This window comes from Nycticebus coucang, chromosome 11, assembly GCF_027406575.1.
Source record: "Nycticebus coucang isolate mNycCou1 chromosome 11, mNycCou1.pri, whole genome shotgun sequence".
In the NCBI taxonomy this organism is placed as follows: Eukaryota; Metazoa; Chordata; class Mammalia; order Primates; family Lorisidae; genus Nycticebus; species Nycticebus coucang.
The window spans coordinates 110163875-110181561 of NC_069790.1; the positions used below are offsets into that span (position 1 = coordinate 110163875).

The 17687-nt window shown below is 38.7% G+C and overlaps 1 protein-coding gene across 6 annotated transcripts in view; it reads left to right on the forward strand.

Annotated features, from left to right (window-relative positions):
- UBN2 (ubinuclein 2) overlaps positions 1 to 17687 on the forward strand; it is a 79619-nt gene that overhangs the window by 15623 nt on the left and 46309 nt on the right. For 4 of the 6 annotated variants that reach the window (XM_053554000.1, XM_053554002.1, XM_053554001.1 and 1 more), the window contains exons 3-6: positions 5775 to 5876; positions 11473 to 11610; positions 14097 to 14200; positions 16003 to 16492. In XM_053554000.1, the coding sequence (XP_053409975.1) occupies positions 5775 to 5876; positions 11473 to 11610; positions 14097 to 14200; positions 16003 to 16492 (834 nt within the window). The remainder of the gene's footprint in view (positions 1 to 5774; positions 5877 to 11472; positions 11611 to 14096; positions 14201 to 16002; positions 16493 to 17687) is intronic. The other 2 variants (XM_053554003.1, XM_053554004.1) reach the window with 1 other exon arrangement.

A 17687-nucleotide genomic window follows, 5' to 3' on the forward strand; every position in this document is an offset into this window, starting at 1 on the left:
TCCCAAGTAGCTGGGACTACAGGTGCCCGCCACAATGTCCAGCTATTTTTAGAGATGAGCTCGCGCTCTGGCTCAGGCTGGTCTTTTTTTTTTTTTTTAATTTTTTTTTTGTAGAGACAGAGTCTCACTGTACCGCCCTCGGGTAGAGTGCCGTGGCGTCACACGGCTCACAGCAACCTCTTAACTCTTGGGCTTACGCGATTCTCCTGCCTCAGCCTCCCGAGCAGCTGGGACTACAGGCGCCCGCCACAACGCCCGGCTATTTTTTGGTTGCAGTTTGGCCGGGGCTGGGTTTGAACCCGCCACCCTCGGCATATGGGGCTGGCGCCCTACTCACTGAGCCACAGGCGCCGCCCTCAGGCTGGTCTTGAACTCGTGAGCTCAGGCAATCCAGAATGCTGGGATTATAGGCATGAGTCACTGCGCCTGCCAATCTGGGTTATTTTCAAATATGAATTAAGTCATAGAATGATTAAGTGTAGGTAGCTCAAAATATCAACAGAATGTTTAGGAAGGATGTGGCTAATAAATGCACAGTACAGTGATGGTTAGAGAAGCGCATTCTGGTGATTTAAATCTTGGATATCAGTCATGTGAAAGACCTGAGACCAAGGTGGATAATTATGAGCTGAAAGCTGTGATGGAATTGAATCCATCTCAACCTACATGTGAATTAGCAGCAAGGTTTGATGTTACTCTTCCAACAGTATTGGACTGTTGGAAACAAATTGGCAAGGTAAAGAAGCTGGGTAACTGGGTTCCACATGAATAAATGAATGTCTTTAATCATCTCGAAGCTTGCCTTTCTGTGCTATCATGACATAAGGCTAACCATTTCTATACCATAGAAAAATGGATTTTTTTTTTATAATCAGAGGCATTCAGCATAATGGTTGGATAAAGATGACGTGCCAAAACACAGTCCAAAACTGAACATTCGTCAAAAAAAGTTAATAGTGGTCCAGCCCTGGTATTATCCATGAAACCTAGTCAATCAATTACAGTACATGTCTGCTGCAACCAATTGAACAAAATGATGAGGATGCTTGCAATTAGGCAGCTGAAATGGGTCAATAGAGACAGGCCAATCCTCTTACAAGACTGTGCTCAACCACATAGTACACAAACAGCGCTGCTCAAACTGCAGAATCTGAACTTGGAAACTGTCATCCACCATAGTCACCCAACTTTGCACCGACTGACTACCGCTTTTTCCAGGCTTTGGATTACTTCTTGCAAGGAAAAATACTCAGTTCTCAACAAGCTGTGGAAAATGCCTTTTGCTATTTCATTGCTACTCTCCAGGCTTCTTTGGTGCTGGCATACACAAGCTACTGTTAAGTGGCAAAACTGTTGATAGTTCAGGCTCATCCTTTGATTAATTGTGCTGCTTCTTGCTTGAGATACAATAAACTAAACTTTTGATTCAGAATCAGACATTTCATATTTAATAATCTAATAGTAACAACAGTCATAATTGTCAATGGTAGCAAACTAGTCACATGACTAGACATAGATCTTCCTGAGTCTAATTACCTCCAAATTATTTGTACTTCTACATATGTCTGATTGTATTACAACAGAACCTATTTGGTTTTTTAGTTTTCCCCAGATAAATATTATAGACAGCTAGTGATGCCACAATAAATAGTATGTTAGGAGAACAAAGATGATTGTTGTTGCAATTTTAACTAGAAAGCATCTGGGAGAAAAGATTTATAACTTAGGCTGATCTGTGAAGGGTGGGAGGATTCAGTAAGGAATAAGAGACTAGTTGCCAATAAGGAAAAGCATGGGGTAAGCCAGTGTGTTTGTGGGAGAGCGGGTAGATAGTTTAAAAGAATCAAAGTGTTCATGTTGGAAAATAGTAACAAAAAAGTTGGAAAGGTAGTAGTCAGTCAATGGTAGCTATCTTTATGATCATAGCCACGATTGGTACTTAAATTTATTTTATGTCCCAAATTACTGATGACTTTCTTGCAAATCTCTGCATTTTTTCCCTTTCTGACTGGTCTTCCCCCCAACTGTATTACTGTGTTAATTCCCTGTATAATAGACAGAGGCTTTTGTTAAACAGTAATCTCTGCAGTGACCTCCCTGCGCGGATCCCTTCAGTGGCCTCTGCTAGTGTGCGTCACTATACTCCTGCTTGTTTGGGTGTCATTGTCTTAGCAAAAAACCTTGATTAGGTTCTCTATTAGAAAGGTCTCCATGCAATCTGTCATTTTCCTGTCTACCGTTTATAGACTAGCTACCTCTCCTCTCCGTACTTAACTGCTTTACTATAAAATGCATAAAACCTGGCACATGAGTGCTCAGTAAATTTGTTGAGTAGATTATCTTTTTTTTTGAGACCATCTCGCTATGTCACCCTCCATAGAGTGCTGTGGCGTCACAGCTCACAGCAACCTCAAACTCTTGGGCTTAAGTGATTCTCTTGCCTCAGCCTTCCAAGTGGCTGTGACTACAGGTACCCGCCATGAACACCCGGCTATATTTTTTGTTGCAGTTGTCATTGTGTAGCAGGGTTCTAACCTGCCTGCCTTGGTGTATGTGGCCGGCGCCCTAACCACTGAGCTACTGGTACCAAGCCTGAGTAGATTATCTTGTTTTAAGTTCCCTGAGGACAAGGACTTTTCGTATTTAAATTCTTTCTGATATTTTAACGTATTTCTCTGTATGGCATAAGTTCTTAACAGATACTTTTGAATCTAAATAGTGGTTTGAAGTAAGCTACATGACTTAGTTGAATTATTGGGTCAAATAAGATAAAGAGACAAAAGAAAAAAATGTAAGAATATTGCAGAGTCTCATAGCAGATGCCTCCAGTTGCTTTCCAAAATGTGTTGTTGGTAAACTCTTACTAGCAATGTTTCTGCTCCATCTTTCCACAATTTAAAAGCTTGTAATTTGATAGATGAAATTGGTGTCTTCTTTAATGTCATTTATTTGGTTTATCAAGCATTCTCCATTGAGTTGTGATGTTTCCTTTTTCATTTCAAATTCTCATATACTAGAGTAGGTTTCTGAACAATGCTATTATTGATATTTTTATTCTTATATTATACTGCATCTATTTTAACTGCTATAACTTTTAAGATTATTTAATATGTGTCTAGGCTAGTCCTCTTCATTAGTTTTGTATGTAGATTTTTATATACTTCTTAGATCTCTCCCTCTCTCTTTTTTAGGGTGAAATTGTCCCTCATGTAAGTTAACTGCTTGTGTGTAACTTTTTTGCCATAGACCAATGCTGATCATAGGAATATCTTTTCCCTTCCCCTGACTTCTGATTCTCACCATAATTCCATTATTCCATAATTCTCACCAAATGTAAAGGTCTCAGTTTGCAGACCTGGCAAAATGAATAAATAAGGATAATTTAGTATGCATGCTGTATGTAAGCGTGTATATATGTTTTATGTGTATATGTATGTATATGTCATCTGTATATATGTGAGTAAAATCTAAAAACATGGGAACCATTACTTTTTCTCATACCATAATGCCTTTCTTGGTGATGATTATGTATATTAATAGTGTTGTTTTGTCCACTGAAAAGTATATAATACAACCATAGCATTTAGTTGGTGTCCTCTTTGACAGTTGCTCAGAGCAATGGCACCATGTTAGAGTCTCTGATAAGTCCATTATACTTGATTTTTCCTCAAGCACTGGAAGAAATCTATTTCTTTGTGTAGAAACACAGTGGATCATTTTCTTTAAGGGCCAGAGTGTGTACAACGTACCCATCTTTAGCCACTAGAGTCATGTTTCGCGTTGAGTGGTATGCAGTGTGCCGAATGGAACCCAACTAAGTGGTGTTCCCATGTTGCATCTCAGGCCTTCTGCAAGGCACACTGTGGCTCATTGGTTGGTATGTTAGTTGGCAGAATCCTTTGTACTAATTATTTTCTTTTCTCTCCTCTCTCTTTCTGAGCATCCTCTTCCCCACTCCACATTCCAACACCAAAAAAGTATAGGGTAGAAAGATGTTAGAAGCAGCTTAGAAAGTTTAGTTAAATTTGAGCAAGTAAATTTAAGTGTCTACAATGAGTCTTAAAGATTAAGCTGACATACTGTCCTTGTTTTAGTAGTGCCATGATAATAGGCTGCTTCTTTACTTTAACTACTTACACCAAGCCTTCAAAATATGTGTGACATTTTATACCTGAGATATAATGAGTTCTGTATACTGTTATCAGCCAGAGTCCAAAGGCTCTGTAAATAGGACCCGAAGAAATCTACACTGGTTTGTTTTGTTGTTTCACTTTTAAAAACCTTTTTATTTGGGCAGTGCCTGTGGCTCAAGGAGTAGGGCACTGGCCCCATATATCAGGAGTGGCAGGTTCAAGCCCAGTCCCGGCCAAAACTGCAAAAATAAAATGTTTAAAAAAAAAAAAAAACCATGAAAACTTTTTTATTTAAAAAGAATTATAGACTTGTAAGAAGTTACAAATACCTTACAGAGAAGTCACTTGTGTCCATTACTCAGCTGCTTCCAATGTTGATGTCTTACATATTTACAGTTGTCAAAACTGGGAAATTGATTTTGGCACAACACAATTAACTAGGTGATAGACCTTACTCAGATTTCACCAGTTTTTGCATGCACTCATATTTTATTTTCTTGTATGTCTGTGTATGTAATTCTATGACATTTTTTTTTGGTTTTTGGCTGTGGCTGGGTTTGAACCCACCACCTCCGGCATATGGGACCGGCGCCCTACTCCTTGAGCCACAGGTGCCGCCCGTAATTCTGTGACATTTAAAAAATAATTTTAAGAATAGTTTTAGAGGGTGGTGCCTGTGGCTCAAGGAGTAGGGTGCTGGCCCCATATACGGGAGGTGCCAGGTTCAAACCCGGCCCCAGTCAAAAACTGCAACAACAACAACAGCAACAAAAGAATAGTTTTAGATTTACAGAAAAATTTCAGAGATAATAGAGACTTTTCATACAGTCCCCACCCATTTTCCCCTGTTGTTAACATCTTATGTTTGTATTGTTTATAACATTTATTGTAAATAAGGAACCAACACTGGCCCATGACTCTTAATGACAATTAAACTCGGTGCTTTATTTGGATGCTACTAGCTTTTCTCCTCATGTCCTCTTTCATTTCCGGGTTTTCATCCAGGATGCCACGTTACAGTTCGTCATTGTTTCTTCTTAGTCTTATCTAGTCTGTGGCAGTTTTTCATATTTTCCTTGCTTTTGATAATCTTGACAGCTTTGAAGCACACTGTTCACTTACTTTCATAGAGTGTCTTTCTCCTTGGATTTGTCTGATGTTTTCCTCATGTTTAGGCTGGAGTTACAGGTTATGAGAAGAAGGTCAGTGCACCACAGAGGTCAAGTGCAATTTTGATCACATGCTGTCAACATGACTTCCCCTTTCGATGTTGACTGTGATTACCTGAGTTGGTTGAGTTCTGTATACTGTATACTGATCAACCAGTGAGCCACAGTGTCCCTTGCAAAAGGCATGAGATACAAGATGTGACTATCATGTCGTGGTAAGGTAATGTTGGCCAGGTTTTCCACTGTAAAGTTATTCTGTCCCCACCCTCATTTCCATTCTTACTCTACTTTGGAAGCAAGTCACTAAGTGTTAACTTAATACTCAAGATGCGGGGGGGGGGGGGTCTTAAACCCAACCTCCTAGCAGAGGGATTATCGACAAAAATGGTTTGAATTCTTCCAGCAGGTCATTTTAACTTCATGGAAACAGCTTATGGATACTGAATCAGTCTAACGTATCTGTTCTTTGCAGGGTGGGAAATCCCGTAAACACCGGAAGGATCGGCTACAAGATTTAATTGATATAGGCTTTGGCTATGATGAGACAGATCCATTTATTGATAACTCAGAGGCTGTGAGTAATGTATTTTTAATATAGCAGCAAATTCTTTGTGTGGGATTGTAGAAGTTAAGGGTGAAGTAGGTTAAATAGTGCAGTGAATGTTTTTATTTGTGCTTTTTAAGGCTATGTTTACTGCTTAAAGATTTTTCTTTAAAAAGAATACTGTGGATGTAAAACTCTGTAATGTTGGGTTGGTCTGAGTGAGTCATTATTAACACTTATACCAGACCAGGTTGTAGCAAACTTTTTTCCATAAAGGGCCATATCCACGTAGTAAATGTTTTAGACTCTGCAGGTTTGTATGGTCTCTGTCACAACTGTTCAGTTGTGTGTTGTAGTTTGAGAGCAGCTATAGACAATAAGTAAATGACTGAGTGTGGCTATGTTAAGATGAACTTTATTTAAGGACTCTGCAATTTAAATTTCATATAATTTTCATACTGTCATATCCTTACATGAAAGGAAATATTAATCCTCTTTTGGAGGTTTTTTCAATCATTAAAAAAATACCTTCTTAGCTTGCAAGTTGTATGGAAACAGACTGGCCGGCTGGGTCTGGCTAGCTCAGCACATGGTTTGCTGGGCGCACTCTGCCCTGATTTTCACTGTGCTATACCCCTTCCCAGTGCCTGACTGCAGTCCTCGATGTTCTTTGATGGTTGCTGGTTGTAACTAGTGTTGCTTCTGTTATCACCCCAGGCCCAACTGAAAACAAAAATAAATTTAATAAAAGAGAACAAGGAAAAGAGTTCTAACCATATGCTGAAAACTAATACATTAAACAAATGGTTCTCAGTCAGGGCTGAAACATATTAGTATACTTGCTTTAACTCAGACTTACTGAATTAGAATTTCTAGAAATGAGGCCTGATTAGATTGTTCAAGAGATTTTTGGTGTTTTGGGGTTTGGGGATTTTATTTTTGGCGTTTTCTTTCTTTTTTTTTTTTTTTGGCCGAGGCTGGGTTTTTGAACCCACCACCTCCAGCATATGGGGCCGGCGCCTTACCCCTTTGAGCCACAGGTGCCGCCCTTTTTGGTGTTTTCTTATTCTAAAATTCTACGTTTGTGATAAAACAGCAATAAAACACAAGCTAGTGATGCAGTAGACAGTAAAGTACCTTGAAGGTCTCACACTGAAAAGGTGTAAATACTAGTAAGCTACTTGTATAGTTCCTTGTATATTAAGCATACAACCTATTATTTAAATATTAACACAAATAAGATTATACTATGTATCATCTTTCAGACATTGCTTTTCTGATAAAATATAACATTTTGATGATATTTACATATTAGCATACAGATATGTTCTTTTTAATGACTAATGGAGAGTATACTTAAATTGCATAATTTATTTAACTAATCTCATTTGATGAACATTTACATTATTTCCAGTGTTAGGTGCTTACAAATAATTGGGCATCTGTGTACATTTATCATCTTAAGTTGTGTATGAAGGACATAGAGTGCAAATATATCGTAGGGATAAATTTCTAGCAGTGGAATTTATTGGTCAAAGAGTATTTGTATCTTGAGGTTTTATTGATAATCCCAAATTTGGGCAGTTGTGTTTTGAAATGACTTTCAAATGAGAACCACACGATTTTCAATGTTGGTGACACTCGCTTGAGGTAATTATGGCAGACATCTTTAAAATGCCTTACCATAAAATGTTTTACCATACCTGACAGCCTGGTCTATAGGAGTATCATATTGATAATGCCCTTTGGAGTAGAGAAGCCCTTCCTATTACCAAAGAGGTTGTCAGCCAGTAAGTTAGCATGTGGAATGTTTTCAAAAGTCTTGTGAAACTCCTGGACTCAAGTGATCCTCCTGCTTCAACCTACTGAGTAGCCAGGACTATGAGTGTCCATCACAACACCCAGCTAGATTTTCTGTTTTTTGTAGAAACAGGTCTCACTCTTTCTCAGGCTGGTCTAGAACTTCTGAGTTCAAGCAGTCCACCAGTCTCAGCCTCCCAAAGTGCATGAGCCACCATGCCTGGCACAAGTCCTATATTCTTGTCTTAACTACATTTCTAATTCACCACGTGACCAGGAGCTAGTTCTTTAGTGTCAGTTTTCTCTGCTATAAGTTGCTTATCCCACAGGATTATTCTGAAACTCAAAGTAATGAAGGTAATCATGCCAAAGAGCATAAAGCCAAGTATAAAGCATCAGTAGCAATGTTAATATATGTAGATTTTGGGGAAGGGACTCTGTTGGCCCAGGCTAGACTGTTGCGGCTTCAGCCTAGCTCACAGAAATCTCAAACTCCCGAGTTCAAGAGATCATGTATGCCTCAGCCTCCTGAGAAGCTGAGACTGTAGGCACTGGCTACAATGCCTGGCTACTTTTTGTATTTTTAGTAGTGACGGTCTCACTCTTGCTTGGCTGGTCTCGGAGCTTCTGAATGCAAGTGATCCTCCTACCTCAGCCTCCCAGAATGCTAGGATTACAGCCGTGACCCACTGTGCCTGGCTCTGTATGTACATTTTGAATTATAAATAACCCAAGGAGGAACTCACCCATATATAAATGGGCATTGCATGTACTCACACTTACGTAAATAACTTCTTAAAAATTAATAAACTTAATTTTATTTGAGAAGTTTTAGATTCCCAGCAAAATTAAATGGAAAGTACAGAGAGTTTCCATGTATACTCTGCCCCCATACACAAACAACCCTCCTGTTGATGTCCTGTATCACAGTGGTACATTTGTTGTAACTGATGAACTTAGATTGTGATACATCATTATCACCAGAGTTGATAGCTTACGTTAGGGTTTACTCATGGTGTTGTACATTCTTTGGGTTTGGACAAATGTACACGTATAATGACACATGCCCACCATTATGGTATCACACAGAATAAAATCTGTTCTATGCCTGTCCCTTCCTTGCTTCCTCCTAACCCCGGCAACCACCCCAAATTGGGTTATATATCAATTTGGTGGGTGTGACCAGTATTTTCAAAGAAAATGGAATCTAATAGAAGAGGAGCTGTCATAGTACATCATTAGTAGATTATACGCTTTTTATTGTGTGTGTATGTGTGTGCTTGGGTTGTGGAAAAAAATTTTGAAAGTTACTGCTTTAGTAAGGATACATTTTACAAGTATACGTTTACAATTAGTTACTGACGTTTGTAGGACAAGGTAGATCCTTGTTTTGAAAGAGATGGTTTGACTTGCAAAATAACTTTAGCATTGTTGCTCTGAACATATTATTTGCTTTTTTTATAAGAGAATTCAAATATGAAACAATTATTGTCAAACAGGATGAGTTTTTTTTTTTCTTTTAACTGATTGCATCATCAGTAAGCTTGCGGTGTTTGGTGTATTATTTGATAGAGTGAAAATTATCTGGTTCTAATTCATTTTCAGAATCATGTACTAAATTACTAAAAATACCTAAAATAAATGCTTTTGAGGATTATTTTTAGTCTCATATTTATGTTTCCAAACTGTAAAAGAACTGAAGGAAAAATTAATTTTATTATTAATAAATAATACCAGTCATGAGTAACACTGTTTTATTTAGGTTGTCCCATTAAAATTATACTGGAACTTTGTGAAGTAACTATGTCCTTGTTTTACAACTCCCTAAAAGTTGATGTTAAGTGATTAGGTCTGGGTCACAGTAGTTAATCATTGACAACAGATCTAAATTCAGGCCTTCTGATTCTCAATTTCAGTGTCTATTGCCTCTCGACACATTCTTATATGGCTAAGTTAAATATTCATGAAGAGTTTATTCACTTGAAGAGTGTTCTGATAGGGAAAGTGCAGCAGCATATTCCCAAGAAGATGGACTTTGAGCACGTCAAAATCGCCCTGTATACCAGGCGGTGCATGTGTTTCCATGTGAAGAAGCTGCTTGGTGTGGTGGATGGGTTGGTGGCAGCCAGTAACTTTGCCATAAAGATAGAAAATTGCTTTGGTAAGGTACTTGGTACTTACCTGGTTTTCACTTACAAAATGGAAATAATATTTGCCTTTCTTGCCTTACAAAGGTATCAGGAGGACCGAATGAAATAATTTATATGAAGAAGCATTGAAAATTATAAAGCACTATACAAGTACATGTAAGCAAAGAGTACAGGTGTATTTATTTTATCACAGTTACACATTTTCAAAGTAATTACTACGATGTCTTTTAGTTTTAATCCTTCACTTCTCATATTGTTCCTTTACTAGTAGATTGTACTGGCCTTTTGCTCTGAGGTCAGTCTTATCAATCTTTCTAGTAGAACAACAAGAAAGTAGTTTATTTTTTTCTTTCACTCATTTCTTTTTAATTCAATAGGATCAAACTGGACACTCTTATTCCATTCTCCACATAATTTAAAAGAATATGGGTTAAAATCATAACTTTTATACTTGGCCTTATATTCTTACAGTTCCTAGTAGGGTGTGTGTGTTTCTCACCCATGGCAAAAAAAATTTCCTTAAAAATCTGACTTTCTTAAAGACTAGATTATATGAAGAACCTCAGAAGTGGAGTTTAGGGGCCCTGAGATGGCAGAGGCCTCTGGGCTATTAGATAAGTGTTAATAGTTCATTTTTTCCTTTCCTCTTTGAACATCTTCATTTGGTTAAGATTGCCTTTGTTTAATGTTTGCTTTTTGTCCATCTTCATCAGGTGAGATGATGACAAATCTTAAAACCCAGACTTCGGGGCGGCACCTGTGGCTCAGGGAGTAGGGTGCCGGCCCCATATACCAAGGGTGGTGGGTTCAAACCCAGCCCCAGCCAAACTGCAACAACAGCAACAAAAAAATAGCCGGGCGTTGTGGCGGGCGCCTGTAGTCCCAGCTACTCAGGAGGCTGAGGCAAGAGAATCACCTAAGCCCAAGAGCTGGAGGTTGCTGTGAGCTGTGACGCCATGGCACTCTACCAAGGGTGACAAAGTGAGACTCTGTCTCTAAAAAAAAAACAACCCAGTCTTTGAGGACTAAATCTGATTTAGGCAACTAGGAGCCTAAAGCAAATTTGCTCCAAGCAAATTTTCTGGCTCATTCTGTGTTCTCAAATGTATATTTACTGAACTGAACATTTGTTTTTCTGCTTCTCTTTAAAATATATGTGCTATTTTTCTTTTAAATGTTGAAAATTTTTCCCTATTTTTAAAAGCATAGGGCTAAGGCAGAAGAAATAGTTTTGTATTTATAATTTGTCTTTACAATTTCTTTATGAATAAGATTACATACTGTTACGGTAAGAAATAAAATTTACTCTTGTCTAGACATTTAGTCATCTGTTTTAACTTGTTTCAGTTTCTCATTAGAGCCTCTTGTCATTAGGAATAGTAGCAGTGGGAAGGGGAAAAAAATAATAGCAATCATCCTTCAATTATTCTCAGCAGGTGATATATTTAAAATTTGCTTTTTATTCTAGAAGTTTCTTTCTTGTATATACTAAATGATCAGAGCTAATTTTTATTCCAGATATTAATTTTTTCTAAATTTATTCTGCACGTAATCCTCATTGTAGTCACTTTTATAGTTAGGATTTAAGGATGATGCTGCCATGGTGAATGAATTTCTTTGACATTTTATATAGCGTTAAAGACAAGAGGATATATCTGAATTTTTTTTTAATCTAGTATGATGAATTAGTTCCTGCTTCTCTGACAACAAAATATGGAGGCTTTTATATCAACACTGGTACTCTACAGTTTCGCCAAGCTTCAGATACTGAAGAAGAAGATACTACAGACAACCAAAAGCACAAGCCAGCCAAAGTGAGTTTCTCTGACATTAATAAGAACGTTCAATTAATACTATAGTAGGACCTCTATAAGTTGACCACCCAAGGGAATGTCGCCAACTGGTCAGCAATATACAGAGGTGGTCAACATAAGGAGCAAGGCCTACCGTATTGATATGTACATATGGTACATGTCCAGTCTATGAAAATCAGGCCAACTTTAAGGAAGTGACTGATATAGGGAAGTGGTCAACTATGGAATTTCTACTACATATACTTTTTTTTTTTTTTAAGACAGAGTCTCACTATGTCACCCTTGGGTAGAGTGCTGTGTTGTCACAGCTCACAGCAACCTGAAACTCTTGGGCTTAAGCAATTCTCTTGCCTCAGCCTCCCAAGTATATATACTTTTTGAATGTTACTTGTGCCACAACTGAATGCAAAGAAAAGTAAAATACAGACCATTGTTTTGAATCTATGGTTAATTATATACTTTAAAATTCTATAGATATGCGGACGCGGTAGTGCACGCCTGTAGTCCCAGCAGCTTGGGAGGTTCAGATGGGAGGATTGCTTGAGTCTAGGAGTTGGGGGCTGTAGTGCACTATGCCTATCAGGTGTCCGCGCTAAGTTTGGCATCAATACGATGACCTCGCAGGAGCGGGGGGCCACCAGGTTGCCTAAGGAGGGGTGAACTGGCCCAGGTTGGAAATGGAGCAGGTAAAAACTCCCATACTGATCAGTAGTGGGATCGCGCCTGTGAATAGCCACTGCACTCCAGCCTGGGCAACATAGCGAGATCCCATTTCTAAATAAATAAATAAATAAATAAATAAATTCTGTAGCTATGGGAAAATTAGTTTTTTTACATCATAGTAGAATTATATTTTCTTTAAAAGTTCTTTGGGTGGTGCCTGTGGCTCAGTGAGTGGGGTGCTGGCCCCATATACGGAGGGTGATGAGTTCAAAACCCAGCCCCAGCCAAACTGCAAAACAAAACAAAAAGTTCTCTGCATATATGGTTTAATAATCTGCTATTTCTGGTATAAAATTAAGTTCCTAGAAGACATTAAAATTTGCTATACAGGGCGGTGTCTGTGGCTCAAGGATTAGGGCGCTGGTCCCATATGCCAGAGGTGGCAGGTTCAAACCTAGCCCCGGCCAAAAAAAAAAAAATTTGCTATACAAATGATCGTTAATAATTGTTACATTGCCTAAGATATAAGTTGTGACTAGTTCTGTGGAGTTTGCATGTACTATATTTGGGAAAGGAATAGTGTCCTTAGATAACTGTTTTCTTAAAGTATGGTCCGAAGACTGACTTGTATGAGAATTACCAAAGCACTTGTTTAAAATGCACATTATGGGCGGCGCCTGTGGCTCAGTCGGTAAGGCACCGGCCCCATATACCGAGGGTGGTGGGTTCAAACCCAGCCCCAGCTGAACTGCAAAACAAAAAATAGCTGGGTGTTGTGGCGGGCGCCTGTAGTCCCAGCTACTCGGGAGGCTGAGGCAAGAGAATCGCTTCAGCCCAGGAGTTGGAGGTTCCTGTGAGCTGTGTGAGGCCACGGCGCTCTACCAAGGGCCATAAAGTGAGACTCTTGTCTCTACAAAAAAATAAATAAATAAAAAATAAAATAAAACGCACATTATTGTTGCTAGACTTGGGAAGATTTATTTATTTATTTATTTATTTATTTAGAGTCTCACTTTGGCACCCTTTATAGAGTGCTGTGGCATCTTAGCTCACAGTAACTTCAAACTCTTGGGTTCAAGTGATCCTTTTGGCTCAGCCTCCCAAGTAGCTGGGACTACAAGGTGCACACCACAACGCCCAGCTGTTTTTTAGAGACAGGGTCTGTCTCTGGCTCAGGCTGGTCTCAAATGTGTGAGCTTAGGCTGTCCACCCACGTAGGCCTCCCAAGTGCTGAGTTTGCAGGCACGAGCCACTGCACCCGGCAACTTGGGAAGTTTTAAAAAATGGTAAATCAATAAATGCAAATTATAAGGCCTACCCCAGATAACTGAATCTAAGCCAGAGGTGAGAGTGTTCATGGACCCCAAGAATTTGTACTTTTAATTTAATTTAATTTCTGTTTTTATTTATTTACTTATTTTGGGGAGGGGACAGAGTCTTACTTTGTCTCATTTAGTAGAGTGCCGTAAGGTCACAGCTCACAGCAACCTCATAAGCTCAAGTGATTCTCTATCTCAGCCCCCACGTAGCTGGGATTACAGGCGCCCACCACAACACCCAGCTATTTTTAGAGGTCAGTCTTGCTCTAGCTTGGGCTGGTCTCAAACCCGTAAGCTTAGGCAGTCCACCCACCTCAGCCTCCCAGAGTGCTGGGATTACAGACTTGAGCCACCGTGACCTGCCCCAAGAATTTGTACTTTTAACAAGCAATTCTGATTTATACTGACATTTGAGGAAAAAAACTCTGCCCTGGATCCTGAATTACATCAAAGAGTAAAGCATTGGTTCTTATGTAAATGATGCATTCTTCTATCATTTTACAGGTTCCCAAAATAAAAGAAGATGATATTGAAATGAAGAAGCGGAAACGGAAAGAGGACGGGGAAAAGGAGAAGAAGCCAAGGAAGAAAGTACCCAAACAGCTAGGGTGTGTTAAATTAAACCTAAGAAGGGAACGGGTGTTACATTGTGACTGTCTCTCCTTTTAGAAAGATATAGTCACCATTAATTAATTCAACTTAGCTGGGTCTAATTTAATATACTGTTTATGAACATTAGTGACTGTTAACTTATATTTTAATATTATAATATTTGTTGGTAAGCAGAAGGCTTTGTCATCTTAGAGACCCGTGGTGTTTTAGATCAGATTTACAGATTGGTTCATTAAGTATTTTGTTTGTTACAACTTTTTACCAATAAGAACCGGTTTGAAAAGATATTAAATATAGAAGAAATTGTTTTAATGTTTTGATACTAAAACTAACCTTAAATGCTTGGGGATTGAATATTGGTAGTAGCCTATGTGTAAACAGTTATTTATGACTGTTACAGTATAAAAAATTTTATTGACTTTATTTAGCTATTCTTAACGCTTGTGACCTTAGGTAATGATATTGCTGTTAAAATCTAAGTAAAACTGGGCAGCGCCTGTAGCTCAAAGGAGTAGGGCGCCAGCCCCATATGTCACAGGTGGCAGGTTCAAACCTAGCCCCAGCCAAAAACTGCAAAAAAAAATCTAAGTAAAACTTCTCAAAAGCCATATGTCACAAGAACAAAATATTCATACCATGCAATCAAAAATTGCCATTTGTCCCTATTTCTCTAGGGCTTTTTCACAGAGAAGGACAGGTATGAGAGGCTAGGTATTGCTCCTCTCCTTAGCTGGGGAGGTGTATTGAATTTGGAGCTGTCAGTATCCAAAGGCTGATGTAGGGAGGTATTTCACCCCTCCAAACATGGGATTTCAGCCATGAATCAGGACCTTGAGTTATAAAGAAATCATCAAGAAAAAAGTATATATACCACTAATGGTTGTCTTAAATGTTCATTATTTATAAGTAAGTTTCTTTGTAAACATAGCCTACAAGTATTTCTTTTTATTGAATTTATTTTCTCAACTTTATAAATATTAAGTACCGGTTTATTTTTTAAGGCACTATTATCCAGATTTTGGGTGTATAAAATAGACTAAAACATGGGCATACCTTCAAGGTACTAATCTTTTATGTTCTGTAGTGCACACAGAAGCATCTAAGCCATAGGATTTAGAAGATTTCTTCAAGGAAGTGATGGCTAAACTGAGATCTTCCCTATAGTTTCTGTAGGAAAAAACGCTGTCGTTGAAAATTACACATATTGCTTAACATGACTGTTTCTGAAATGGAAAGTGAAAAATATTCAGAAGGCAGTAGTAAAGAGAGTAGGGTCTCTAGGAAGACCACGTGACAGTGAGTAGGCTTGCAGCTCAAGACGGGATTGTGTATTGATACTTCTTTTTTTTTGGCAGTCTGTAGCACAAGCCACATGTAGGTACCAGCTTGAAGATGTATGATGTGAACTTCGCTGGTTGTAAGGCAACTCTTTTTTCAGCAAATGTTCATTTAAAAAAAATCACACGGCTTGGCGCCTGTGACTCAAGTGGCTAAGGCGCCAGCCACATGCACTTGAGCTGGCAGGTTCGAATCCAGCCCAGGCCACCAAACAACAATGATGGCTGCGACCAAAAAATAGGCGGGGTTTGTGGCAGGTGCCTGTAGTCCCAGCTACTTGAGAGGCTGAGGCAAGAGACTTGCTAGAGCCCAGGAGTTGGAGGTTGCTATGAGCTGTGATGCCATGGCACTCTACCCAGGGTGACAGCTTGAGGCTCTGTCTCAAAAAATATAAATAAATAAATAAATAAATAAATAAATAAAATCACACAGCCTTTTTGATCACTTTTTTTCTTCACAGAGTTGTGGCTCTAAATTCACACAAGTCTGAAAAAAAGAAGAAACGTTATAAAGATTCTCTTTATCTAGCTGCCATGATACGAAAATTTCAGAAAGAGAAGGATGCATTAAAGAAGGAGTCTAACCCTAAAATCCCAGTGACCTTATCAACCTCCTCTCTGAATAAACCCCCTTGTGCTGCTGCAGCATTAGGGAATGATGTCCCAGACCTAAATCTCAACAGCGCTGATCCAGACCTTCCCATTTTTGTTAGCACAAATGAACATGAACTCTTTCAGGAAGCTGAAAATGCCCTAGAGATACTAGATGATTTCGACTTTGACAGATTACTGGATGCTGCTTCTGATGGTAGCCCCCTATCTGAGTCAGGGGGAGAAAATGGAAACACCACCCAGCCAACCTACACCTCTCAGGTTATGCCCAAGGTGGTACCTACACTCCCAGAGGGTCTACCTGTACTTCTTGAGAAACGTATCGAAGACCTCCGTGTAGTAAGTATAATAATTTTCTTGGTATTTATTTGCTCTACAAACATAGCAATAAATGCTTTTCTTTTAAAGACAAAAATAACCTACCATCCTTCTAATAACTTCTTATTTGTCATATTTCCTTTTAGGCATTGACTATATAAATAGGTCTTTTCTTTTAAATAGAAATAAATGGCTCGGTGCCCGTAGCACTGTGGTTACGATGCTTAGCCACATACACCGAGGGTGGCGGGTTCAAACATGGCTCAGGCCAGCTAAACAGTTGCAACAAAAAATAACTGGGCATTGTGGTGGGTGCCTGTAGTCCCAGCTACTTGGGTGGCTAAGGCAAGAGAATGGCTTAAGCCCAAGAGTTGGAGGTTGCTGTGATCTGTGACGGCATTCTACCAAGGGCAACATAGTGAGACTCTGCCTCCAAAAAAAAAAATAATAAATAGAAATAACTATAGTTACAATGGATACAGTTGATTCTTTTATTATTTTAGTTCACCTAAGATGTATTTTTTTGTATAGATTTCATAAATTCAGTTTTTATTAGCTCCCTCATATAAAGAAAACAGAATCAAGATAGCCATGATGCTCTACCAAGGGCAACAAAGCGAGACAATGTCTCAAAAAAGAAAAAGAAACAAATACAGTAACATTGCATAAGAGTGTTTAAACTTGGTCTAAACTATGTTGACATCTCGTTATTTTATAATATTGTTCCAACTGATCAGCAGCTTTAGTAAGAGTTGAGCTTTGTAGCCTAACATAGATTACTTTCAGATTGACTTATGTTCATAATCTTCTTTTTTTTTATTAAGTCATATGCACATAGATCATGAATACATTTATGCATATGTGGGGTACATTGTGTTGGTTTTTTTATACAATCTGACGTGGTTACATCAGTGTTCTTAACTAGCTACAAATCTAGTTACATCTCACACATCTGCTTTTTATTTTAGGGGAGATAGTATTTTGTCTAAAAATGTGTCAAGCCTTGTCTAAAATTGTCCTTTTTTAATTGCTTTAACTCATTCATATTTTAGTAACTGGGGCCCCACCTCCCCCACCCCCCCAGTTAAATAAGTAATACAGTCTGGGCACAGTAACTCATGCCTGTAATCTCAGCACTTTGGGAAGTTTACGTGGGAGGATCCCTTGAGCCCAGGAGTTTGAGACTAGCCAAACTAAATTAAAAATAGCCGGGCGG